The sequence below is a fragment of the Hesperophylax consimilis genome, chromosome 9 (assembly GCF_061612785.1).
Source record: "Hesperophylax consimilis isolate HC1 chromosome 9, BYU_Hcon_1.0, whole genome shotgun sequence".
NCBI classification, from domain to species: Eukaryota; Metazoa; Arthropoda; class Insecta; order Trichoptera; family Limnephilidae; genus Hesperophylax; species Hesperophylax consimilis.
Genome location: NC_142844.1, coordinates 37,612,162 through 37,625,188, shown reverse-complemented (window position 1 = coordinate 37,625,188; position 13,027 = coordinate 37,612,162). Strand labels below are relative to the sequence as shown.

At 31.2% G+C, this 13,027-nt stretch overlaps 1 protein-coding gene across 1 annotated transcript in view; it reads left to right on the top strand.

The window, feature by feature from the left end:
• The window catches only part of LOC149421307 (uncharacterized), a 52,530-nt gene that overhangs the window by 32,300 nt on the left and 7,203 nt on the right, over positions 1-13,027 (top strand). The window contains exons 4-6 of the mRNA XM_089635940.1: positions 6,526-6,679; positions 10,856-11,157; positions 11,883-12,054. Of these exons, the coding sequence (XP_089492066.1) occupies positions 6,526-6,679; positions 10,856-11,157; positions 11,883-12,054 (628 nt within the window). The remainder of the gene's footprint in view (positions 1-6,525; positions 6,680-10,855; positions 11,158-11,882; positions 12,055-13,027) is intronic.

The following is a 13,027-nucleotide window of genomic DNA, read 5'->3' as shown; positions in this document are numbered from 1 at the left end:
ACCACATTTGGACAAATGTAAACATTAAAGATCTTCACAAAATAAAATCAATTGTTTGGAAAACTAACATAACTGATCATCATTCATGCTTACTTCTGTATAATAATAATATTAAACATAAAAAACATAATTTAATAACCAAAAAATCAACAATAGATATGACTATTCTCTCTGAAAAATTAAAAAAGGAGGATTGGAATAATGTTTTAAACAGTGATGATACTGAAATTTGTTCGACTAACTTCGAAAATATTATGTCACAACACATTAAAAATTCGACAACTGAGATAACAACACACATAAAATCAAAATTAAGATGTTTAAAGCCTTGGATTACCAAAGGACTTATTATATCTATCAGAAATAAAGAAAAACTTTACAAAATAACTTTAAAAAATCCCCAAGATGAAAAAGCATATATTTTCTATAAAAAATATAAAAATAAATTAACATCTTATATTAAAAAAAGTAAAGAAGAGTATTTTAAAAATAAAATATTATCTTCTGAAAATAACCATAAACAAATGTGGAAAACTGTTAATTTCGCCATAGATAATACAAAAAAAAACACAAAACATTAAGTACATTGAACATGATAAAAAAATTATAGATGCCAATATACAGCCTAAACAATGTGCAAACATATTTAATTCCTTCTTTGCAAATGTTGGGAAAAATCTTGCGAAAAATATTCATAAGCCTTCAAACCAAGAAAACCATAAAAATTAAAATATACAGAAACGTAATATACTTTCAATGTTTGAAACAACAACAGAATGTGAAATCTCGAAAATAATAGAAAATATGAAAGGAGGTTCATCTCCCGGTTTTGATTCTATTACGACACACATGTTAAAAACTATGAAACCTCACTTAATAAAACCTATCACTCATTTAATAAACTTAAGTTTAACAAATGGAATTTTTCCAATGAACTACAAAACCACAATAATCTCACCTATTTACAAATCTGGAGATCCACATCAAACAACGAATTATCGCCCAATATGTCTAATTTCTAATATAGGAAAGATCTTTGAAAAAATAGTAAAAAAAACAATTGGTAAATTTTCTAGATAATAATAAAATATTACACAAAAACCAGTTTGGCTTTATAAAATCACTCAGCACACAAGATGCTATTGCTAACGTAACTTTATACATTTACGAATCATTAGATAAAGGTAAATAATGTGCGGGTATATTTATTGACCTTTGAAAGGCATTCGATAGCATATCCCATGAGATGCTATTAAAAAAATTGAATAATATCGGCATAAAAGGCAACGCGATTAAATGGATCACCGACTAGTAAGTTTTTAGATTTTCACGGCCAAAAGCATTTTTGTTGTATGTTTTTGGGGTGTTATGCCGTGTTGCGCTAACTCCTTCTTTAGCCGACGTTTCGGACATCGTTGCAGTGTCCATCATCAGGGCAGATCCGGTAGATCCGAAACGTCGGCTAAAGAAGGAGTTAGCGCAACACGGCATAACACCCCAAAAACATACAACAAAAAAGGATCACCGACTACTTAAAAAATCGTCCTCAAGTAGTAAAAAATCAATCGTGTTAATAGTGATCAAGAGATTACAAGCTTTGGAATCCCCCAAGGTACAGTGCTTGGACCAATTCTATTTACTATATATGTAAACAATTTTTTTTTTCAACCTTTACATGGTCAAATTACGTCATACGCCGATGATACAGTATTAACAATAAGTGATAAGACTTGGGAAAAAGTAGAATTAAAGGCCACAGAAGACATCAACACGCTCAAGAATTTTTTCGGCACTAATCTACTGTCACTTGATAATGAAAAGACATTTGTAATTCCATTTGCAATCCATACAAATGATACTCCTAAAAATTTTAACATTGTCATACATAATAATACTAAAATTCACAGCCAAAACTATTGCAAATCAAACTGTACAATACTAAAAACAACAAATAAAATGAAATATCTAGGAGTAATTATTGATAAAAATCTGAAATGGAAGGAACAAATATGTCAAGTAGTAAACAAAATTAGAAAATTAATATATATATTTTTAAGAATTAGAAACTTTCTGTCGATAAAAAATTTATATTTAATTTACTATGCCTTAGTTCAATCCACTTTACAACACGCTATTATTAGTTGGGGATCTGCGTATAAATGTAACCTTCTTCCAATTGAAATTATACAAAGAACAATTATTAAAATTATATTAAAAAAATCCTTTGACTACCCAACAGAACGCCTGTTTGAAGAATTTCAAGTACCTACATTTAAAGACATATATATTAAAAACATTAAACACAACATCATTATACTTACCAGGGAAGAACTTTTTTCAATCGTCTACCAGAAGAAATCAGAAGCATTAATGATAAAACCCGAATACTGCTCTTTGTCAAGAGACACTTTAAAAATATTCTGAAAAAAAAAAAAAAAACTGCTCTCACTTAATTAATCTCATACATATCCTTTGTTTTCCATAACTTCCTTTCTTTTTTTAAATTTAATATATTAATATATTATCCTTCACTACTATCAAAAAAAATTACTACAGCAAACATACATTTATGTACAATGAATTATTTTAAGTACTAACTAACAACAACATTTATGTACACTCCCCTTTCATACACAAGCAAATGCTTTCAATGGAAGAGTAGTAAAAAGACCCAAGATGTAAAATGAATTATGTACCATGTAAACATATTATTAAAAATAAAAAATAATTTATAAAAAAATAAAAAATAAAGATTCCGCTTAGTTGGTAGTATCAGAATAGTAGTAGTATACTACTACTATTCTGATAAATCGATATACCAACTAGTAGTAGTATACTACTACTATTATTTATAATAATAGTAGTAGTATAATAGGCCAGTCAGTTATTTGTGCTAAAACCCAAGGAACAGAAACTAGTTTACTTTGGTTATCTGGTACACCATTTCGTTTAATTGTGACAAATTTCCATCTGAAGTCTATGCAAAACGTGTCACATTTAACGAATTTTAGTTAAGAAGGGGGGTTTGTGGTATGCGGCACGGGTGAGTTCAGAGTTCATTCGGCAGTAAATTAGGTACTTCATCCACGCCGGCTGTTCGTCATCCGCTGACATTCGTCTACATTAAGTTTAGTTCGCAGTACACTGTTGCGCGTGTAAGAAGTCAATTTTAGGTTACAGTTATTATAATATTTTATTGTATGTTCATGTTTTTTTGTTTATTTAGTTGTACCTATCTTTCATTATTTTATTTTTTTGTGAATGAATTTGTGAATTTTGTGAATGTGAATGTAGATATAGTTAGTACATAAATATTTTTCTGTAAGTAATATATTTTTTAAATTTAATAAAGTTTAAAATCTTATTCTTAATTCTTATTTTTAATTAAATAAAGTTTTAAATCCAAGAAATCTTTTTCACCAACAAAATATAAATATCCGTGGACACTCAAAAAAAATTAGTAAAACACCTTTTGCATCCAATCCTAGGAAACAATTACTTGTAAATAGAGTAGTAGATGCAGGGAACAAACTTCCACAGCATGTCATCAATTCTAATCTAAATAGAGTAGTAGAATTTAGGAAACAAACAGTCATTTATATATTTAGCATAAACAGCAATTATTTACAATATTAGTCCAATAATGCTCCATTAATTCTAGTCGTTGATTCAAGATTTTTCTATTATTGATACTAACCAATATGGATTCCAAAAAAAAAAGGGCACTGAAGTGCTACTTCAAAAGTTTGCCAGCTTGATAAATAATAATTTAAATAATAAACATCATGTATTAGTCTTATTTATAGATTATTCCAAGGCATTTGACACTATTAACCATAAAAAATTGTTGAAAATACTAGAAATCATAGGAATAAGAGGGAAACTTCTAAAACTATTTGAAAATTATTTGAACAACAGGTGCATGCAAATAAAGCTTTTGAACACATTAAGTAAAAAAAGAAAAATCTTAGCAGGTGTTCCTCAAGGTTCCATATTAGGTCCTATTTTATATATAGTTTATGTATCTTTTATTAAATTTATTTTTAAACATGTAAAACACTTTGTGTACGCGGATGATACTGCATTGGTGTTTTCTTGCAGTGATTTGCAATTATGTATTGAACTTTTACAAAAAGATTACATTGAACTTTTAAAATGGTCTCACGACTCTGGCCTAATCATAAATGCAAAAAAAACTAAATTGATACACATTAGATCACCCAATGCCAAGGTAAATACTATTATACCCGAAATTAAAACACACAATTCAGATTGCCTACATGTTGGTATCCCTGCGTTGTGTACACGTGAAAATATTGAACTGGTTAAAAAATATGTTTATTTAGGTGTTATTATTGATTGTTTTTTCAAATGGGATTTACAGATAAATAAAGTCTGTGAACGACTGAGATCTATTATTAGTAGATTATATAAATTAAAATTTTATGTTCCAATATGCACACTTCGAATAATTTATTTATCACTAGCTGAATCTATCATAAGGTATGGAATTACAGCTTGGGGATTTTCCTCTAAAACAAATATAAATCATGTTCAAGCAGTTCAAAATTCTCTTGTTAAATTATTAGCTCATAAAAGTTTATATGAACAAAGGCATAATGTTCCACACCTTTATCAAAATCTGAAAATCCTCTCGGTAAGAGCAATTATGTGGTATAAAATAATTTTTCAGCACATAAATAGCCCTATGTACATAAATAGACTGGAACACACTTACAATACTCGATTTACATTAAATGAAGGACTAATCGTACCAAAGCATGTAAACAAATATGGAAAAAGAACGCTAGACTACATGATACCAAATTGTTTAAATATGTTACCTGCAGAAATCAAAAAATGTACAAATATAAAAAGAATTTTTTTGTTGAAAAATTGGCTAGCTGAAAGAAATAGTTTGTACTAGACTCTAATACAAACTATTTCTAACTGTATACGCTTTAATTGTTTTTTGTTTTTATTTTTATTGTATTACACCTCTCATGATATGAATGTATACATTTGATATAATCTGTTTAAGTTAAAAGCACCCAATGACAAACTACTTTAAAGTAGTTTATTGGGACTTTTTGATTTTTGTATATTATTTTGATATTTAATAAAAAAAAAAAAATAAAAAAATATATTTGCACCTATACAATATATTTATAAATGAAGGAAGAAATATAAAGAATAAACATTTTAAGGAATTACAAAATGTTATAAAAACAATTAAAGACAGTTAGTAGTAATACAGTTTTCGCATGATTATAATAAAAACAATAAAATAAACAAAAATGATAGGATTATTTCACAAAATAAAAAATTAAGTTATCAGTTTAGTAAGTTGCATTTTATATGGTTTCAAGTTACACTGTTTTCAAGTTACACTTGAAAATGTCTACATCTCTAGAGGCATTGTGAGTTTTACAGATACGTCCTATTAAAGAGTTTTTCGCATATTTGGCTTTACAGTGTGGTGTTCTAAATAAGTCGTTCGATTTGGTGTTGTGTTCAGGGAAATGAAATGCAATCTTTTCTAGCAGATATGATGAATCAACAAGACTGTTTACGATTTTTTATATAGCAGATAGCATAGATTTTGTATAATAATAGGGCATCAGAAATTTTTCTACGTTTATATAAAGCGGAAGGGTCAAAACGATGATTGCTAAAGCGATACGATAGGTGTTTAATAAATTTCGATTGGATATTTTCAATACGATCAATGTATGTTTGATGTTGAGGATTCCAAATGACTGAGGTAAACTCGAGTTGTGACCTTACATATGACATATATAGCAGAATTGGTGTGTGTGCTATAGTGAAAAACTATTTGGAGAGAAGAAAAGATTCACTTATTTTGAATTTAAAAAACTCAATTACTGTTAAATTATTGTGAAATGAGATATGAGAACATCAGCAGAATGCTGCCTGCTCATTAACTAATAATAATAAAAACATATTCAAATAAATGTAATGTGTATAACTATGTATAAAAAAATTAAATAAAATTGTTTTACTTTCTTAAACGCCCGATGTGTCTCAATTAAGCAGATTCGACTGTATTTAAAAAAAGGTTAAGTGATTTACAATATCAAATAATAATAAAAAATTAAGTTCATTAAAAAGACATTGTCAACTTCACTAAAACTTTCAACTAAAAATAAATCTACGTTATAGGGAACCAATAGTCTGTGAGACTGGTCCGAAAAAATTGTGTTTTGTAAATAGCCATAACTAAAGAATGGAGGCTCCCAGATGTGGTCTGTTTCGCACACCAACTCAGCAGGGACTAAATTGTGTTTTGTAAATAACCATAACTAAAGAATGGAGGCTCCCAGATGTGGTCTGTTTCACACAACAGCTCAGCAGGGACTAATTTGAGAATACCTTGAAATGGGAGTTAGCAGCACTTCAAAAAACCATAGCGGTATTTGAGACCGATGTCCTCTGTTAAAGGTTAAGCTACCAATCCACATCAATTATTGTATGTATTATTTCATACTATATTTTATTTTACAGGCATTAATAATAGAAGACCGTCACAACCTGGAGTCTACAAGTTTGACGTGTTACTACAGAAACCTCCCGGGTGGGAATTATGAAGCAGATTTACTAATAGACGTGCCTCGCTGCAAGTTCCCCGGATCCAATTGCCGCTGGGTAAATCACTTCGGTAAGAATATTGTAATAATAATCTGTCTAAATATTATTCTTTATATCGTTATTGCGCCGGTAATATCTGTTAATGTTACATGTGACACAATTTATAATCATTGCAATCGTGGAGGACGCTAATTATAACATTTTAGTAGAAACACTTTTTTTACATTGCGTTTTAACCCCTACTGTGTGACTGGCTACATTTCCAGTCCAGTAAAATTATTACTACCTTGAGGTGCTCTGCAGTGTGCAGTGTTTAGAAGTAGGTTTTTAATGCATTTCTCATGTCTATTATTTCAAATCTAATTTTCGTTTTTAAATTTGGTTTTGAAATATATTATGCATTGGTGAATATGTATTATAATATTTTTAGTAGAGGTAGGTAGGTAGACAGGCAGACGCATACGACTTTAAAAAAACCTATTTCTGATGTAACGTGTAACGGCTATAAAATATATACGGCAGAAAAAATCTTTGGGCACAACATTTTGTTTTAGGTTGAAGCTACCAGACACAACTGAGCCTTCTTCGGAGTAAACGAAAGTTTGCTAGTCGTATATTATAATATTATTTGCGAGTATATTATAATACATTTAAAGCCCCGAAGAAAGCATGGTTGTGTTCCAAATTGGTTGATTTCCTCCTAGAATAAAGTGGTGTAAGAATACTGCGAAAAAATAAATAAACAAAAAAAAAACTTAAATAACTGATGACCTCAAGTAAACCCAACTTTGCAAGAGTGAGATTCGTCAAGACTCTTGAGCTAAAAATAAACGGGACCCAGGAGGTTATCAAGAAGAAGAACAATATTTTTTTCGTGAATATTACATAACATATATACAGGGTGTCCGGAAACTCGCAGTACAAGCGGGAAACTGGTGAATCTACATCACATTTGGAGTCGATTTTGTAGTATATATTTTTTTTATTTGAGCTTTCGTTATCGAGTAAATCGAGTTTGAAGTTGATTTTTTTTTATTTATTTTTTTTTTTTTTAATCAAATTCTTATAAATTATTACTGAAGATCAAAGTACCCAACTAATTAAAACTATTTGAAAGTAAAGCAAATGAAGAAACTCGGATTTGAAGCATTATTTTGAAATCACCCTTCATTTAACCCGGTGTAATCATAAAATATTTCTGCTCTGCAGGGTTAAAACATCTGTTACACCAGAAAACCCTAAACACCAGAAAAAACTTTAACCCTAAAATAGCCGAAAAATATATTTTTTTGGTTTTTTTTTTTGAAAATGCTCAAATCAAAAAACTTTATGTTTTTTTGGGTTCCCCATGTGGTGTAGATTCTCCAGTTTCCCGCTTGTACTACGAGTTTCCGGACACCGTGTATATTAGCCTGGGCCGCAACTGTATGGCGAAAAAAAAAATGACTTATTTCAATAAGCGCTACCGATAAAAAGTTGTCTCAGGTCTTTTAAAGCGCCCCTGAGGTGATATCTCACAAAAGCGGCGCTATACAAATCATCCAATAAATAAATAAATAAATAAATTTATTGTTAATAAAAAATAAAAATAAATCATTGAATGTTATCATTTTTAGGTTCCATTTTGCGATCGAAAATTGATTAAAATACATTTTTTGTGAATTATTCCCAAGTGATAAGGTAATGAAAGAGTTATAATTACAATTTTCAAAATAATTTATTTAGTATTAAATGTTGTTTCAACATTAAGAATTTAACTCATAAATATTACAGATATCGTATAGAAATAAACGTAATCAATTATTCCGGTATGAAATCACGCTTAGTTTCACTTTTTGGCATATTTTTCTGGAGATTATGGTGGTAGTAATAAGGCCTTCCCTGTTCTTTTGCCACACACTTTTGAAGATGTTTCAGTTACAACCTTCACACAGCGTTCTACCGATTGTGTGTGACAGGGGAATTTCTCAAATTTTATGAAAATGGAACTGATTTCTGAAGTTAGGTTAAGATCCTCCAGGTCTTGTTTTGTTACAACTTCTAAAATGGGAGGATATGTGATCGGCGTATCTTGCCAAGATATCATATCAATATAGCATTGTGTATTAAAATTCAATGTTGGTACTTTAAATGTTCGGAGCTCTGTCCGGGAAAACTCTCTGGCTTTCAACAAACGTCTTATCCCAAGTTCTTTGATGATAGGCGATTCATCGGTTATCATTGATAAAAGTAAATTTTCCGGATGAGTGTAGTAAGCATTTCGCTGTATTACGGGATAAATGATGGCTTTTAATTTGTCCGGAAGATAGCGCGAATAGATTATCATATTATAAATATGCCTCGCACCATCTTTGCACGACCCATGTAGTTTTATATCAAACCACATGGGAACATATACCCTCATGATAAATGTGGTTAATATGCATATATTATCCATCCAATATACAGTCGTAGGATACGACTCGCTGTAGTAAGCCATCGTGCATGTGACATCACTCCTGGGTTTCTTCTGGCAATATCAGGATGACAACGTCCGCTGGGAACTGTTTTGAAAATATCAAGCAAGTATTTTTGATCGGTGCTTAAATCAGCATGCAGGACATCGGTCGAGTACTCCATATCAATATTTAAAAAAGATTGAACCGGCAAATTATGACAATTATGAAGAGCCGAACCTACGGGCCGGAAAAAGCACGAGGTCCAGTAGTCATGCCATCCAACTTAATAATCAAATGGCGTAGAAGCAGCTCATTGCAATGAAAAAGACAGATCAGCCACTGTACTGGATTTAAGTCTCTCTCCATCGTTCGAATCACACCACCAGTTGTCCCGTGTTAACATTTGTACCATCACAACCAATTGCTTTTAAATGGTCAAGTGAAATGTTTTGACAAGCAAAGTATTCTATAATTGCTTTGGTTATATTTACGGCAGTGCCTGACCTAGGGGTAATATGGGTCAAGAAATGAGATCCTGGTTCAACGATTAACGATACGTATTCTTCAAGTACCGTGCTTTTATAATATTTCTGTCCTTTTTTATATTAACCAAAGTCTTGTCCTTTCGACTATCAAAAAATAATCCACTTACTTTATCCCAAGTTTTTGATTTCATGAGTATAGATCTGGTACGCAGACGTGCGTGACGCAGTCTATTTTTATCTATTACTTTATTAGTATTATCCTGCGTTATTATGTTGTAATCATTAAAAACGGCAGAAGCGATTGCTGCACCAGCTCGATCCGATATCCTGAACCTGTCACAGAACTTGGAGAGAAATATAAAAGATGGAGATTTGCTGGTCGTCGGAAAAGCAGTGGTATTAGTCTTAAGTAACCTACTTGATTTTGCGATTGGAGAAGATGATTTTGATGTTGAAGTGGAAGATAATGATACAGTGTCTACAAATTATTTTTTTTCACACACCTGGTCTTTTATTTTAGTGAGATCGTTTCTCTTTCTCTTCATAAATTTTTCCATTTGTTTCGTAGTCGGTGTATCAACACTGCCGATGAACATTTTTCTCTCACCTCTTTGGTCTTCCAAAAACTATTTTTCTTTAAGGGAAACTTTCCTTGCTTTCGAACAAGTACAATAATTGTCTCTATATTTACAAGAACAAATATCGAACAGTCGGGAGCTTGTTTCCCTTAATTGAGATACTTTTTTTTTTGAAACAGGAACTGGGGGCGGGAACTTTTTTGTGTCGTATTACTACAAAAATAATAGATTCTAGTTATATACAGTAAAGCTACATACTTTATTAAAGAAGATTTCATAAATGCACATGATTAAACTGATCCAGAATACTTTATAATGAGACTGAAAAAAACTAATTTTTAGCATATTTTCTCCAACTTTAAAGGCAAAGTGGAGCCTTAAGATATTTTTTGATTTTTTTTAAAGTATATTATTTTGATGTTTTAAATACAAAGACAACTTTTTATAAGTAGCGTCAAATGGAATTCTGAAGAAAAAAAAATCGGCCCACACTAATATATATACAACAATACTCCTAAACACATCATGTAAACCTACAAATAGCTGTAATTTTCTGTTTTTGTTTCTTGTGTTTGTATGACTTGTTGCATAGCTTTTATCAAATGTAATTTTATTCTTATTTTTTATGTTTCAAAATATCTGTCAAATTAAAATAATACTACCAACCATGTAAAAGCCCTCTGGGCGTTAAATAAATAAATAAATAACGATTAGATATGTAAATTTATATATTTTTTTTTTTCAGAGAGGGCAGCAAAGTCTTTGACTACTGAAATCGTAGTCCCCAGTAAGCCAGAATCCAATACGAAATGGATAATTCTTTCGTCGGTCGTTCTTTTAATTATAATTATTGTGTTTGCGATAAAACGGTATTTGGACAGCCGACGGGCACCACCACAGTTAATCATCGCTACTCACGACTCGGAAGCTGGTATCCAGATTGAGCAGTGTGACAAGATCTTCCTGTTGTACGCCCGGGACTGTAGCCCATTCATGGACACCATGACTGAATTTAGAAGTTATCTTGCGGAACGTGCCAATTGCCAGGTAAGGATTAATTTATTTTGGAAGTTAGTGACTATATTATTAAATGAAAAGCTCAACCGTCAAAATTATCCAACCAACCAAAACCCACTGAAAAAGTATTCTCCGGGATCGTAGAAAAACTACTAAGCAAGTTTTTCCAAAAAGCATTTCCCCACAATTTACAGTTTTCATCTTTCATCAACATGTTATGTAATTTCGTATTTAGAAGAAAACTAGCGCAGAACCATGAAAAATCACAGTAAAAAAAATCCTTGTTATGTGATTTTTAACACCTACAGTCACTGAGCAATAAATGTTTAAAATAACCAAATGGAAATACCTTATTATATTTCTGTGCTCCTGGTATTTTGTTCTTGTTGGCATGTTCACATTTGACATTTATTATTATTTTGTATAATTGTAGCACCACGGCAGAAATTAACACAAATTACCCTAAGACATTTCTGTGCTCCTGGTATTTTGTTCCTGTTGACAGGTTCACGTTTTGATATTTATAATGTATACATTGTATACTTAGTGCAGACCCGTGAAAGATCGCAAAAAGTCGGAATTCTCGACAATTCAGTTACAATTTTGAAAAATGAAATTTTGGTGAAAATATTTGATTATTGATAAGTATTTTATCCCTTGTCTCCGAATGACAATGACACTTATTCAAAATTTGTATTTTCAATTACATGTTTTCCTGTGTAAAAAATTGTATTAATCATGTGTTTGTTCTGTAGGTATTTGATATTTACGATAATGCCCAGTTCAACGCGATGGCTCAGTCCCCTCACGAGTATGTGGAGAAGGTGCTGCGGGACCGGAAGAGTGCTGTGGTCATCCTGGCCACTCCCTGCATTGACCTGCTGCAGAGCTGCTCCCTGAACAGCATGACTATGGGAGGCCACCAAGGTTACCTACTGCTTTTATTACGATAATGCCGATTACGATTTCACAATAAGTTTAACAGTAATTGAGTTCGATATCATTATAAATTTTCTCAGCCAAAGGTATGAGTGATTTACTTTTGGGGTATTATGACGTGTTGCACCACCTCCAACCTTTCAGACAGCATTACATTGTCCATCATCAGGGCAGATGTGTAAAGATTGTGGTGAAGTGTGCTTATGTGTGTAGATGTGATATTGTGTTGCCAACTCTAATCCTCTAAGAGCTGGTATTACAGTAAAAAAAAATATGTACATTTATTTATTTAAAATGTTTTTCTGCATTTAGCTGTGGTGTAACTGTCAATTACCGGATACCAAGAACTATTGCACTTAACCCTGTAGTCTCTACTAATAATTATGTGTCAAGATAATATTAAAAAAAGATTTATTAAGATTTGATAGGAAATTTTTTTTAAATTAGAAATGTTTTAAGATTCTATTGCCACAAGTATAGAGTGATGATTTATTTTTAGACTAATGACAGCCTTTCAGTTAAGTTTCTGTGAAAAATCACATATTTACTTGTGTAGAAGTGACACCACAATCTATAAATCTGCCCTGCTGATGAGCACTGTAAGGCTGTCTGAAGTGTTGGCTAAAGGAGGAGGAAACCCTATTACCCCGAATCAACTCATTATTGGAGAGTTTTTGCTGTTTCAGAACACAGATTTTCTTCCTTATCCTCCAATTTACTTAATTTTTGACATGGCAGTGGTTTTTGAAATAATTATTATGCACAATATTTTTTCAATGCAGAAGAATGACCGAACTAAAAACAAAATAATATCAAATTATTATAAGCAATAATAATTATCCTGAATTGAACCTGCACTGATTTCCAGTCAGGTGCACTAATGCACTTGGTTTATTTTTAAGTATAATTTGTTATTCTTTGTGCTTTGCATAAAAACTTTGTTTTGTAAACATAAGTTTAT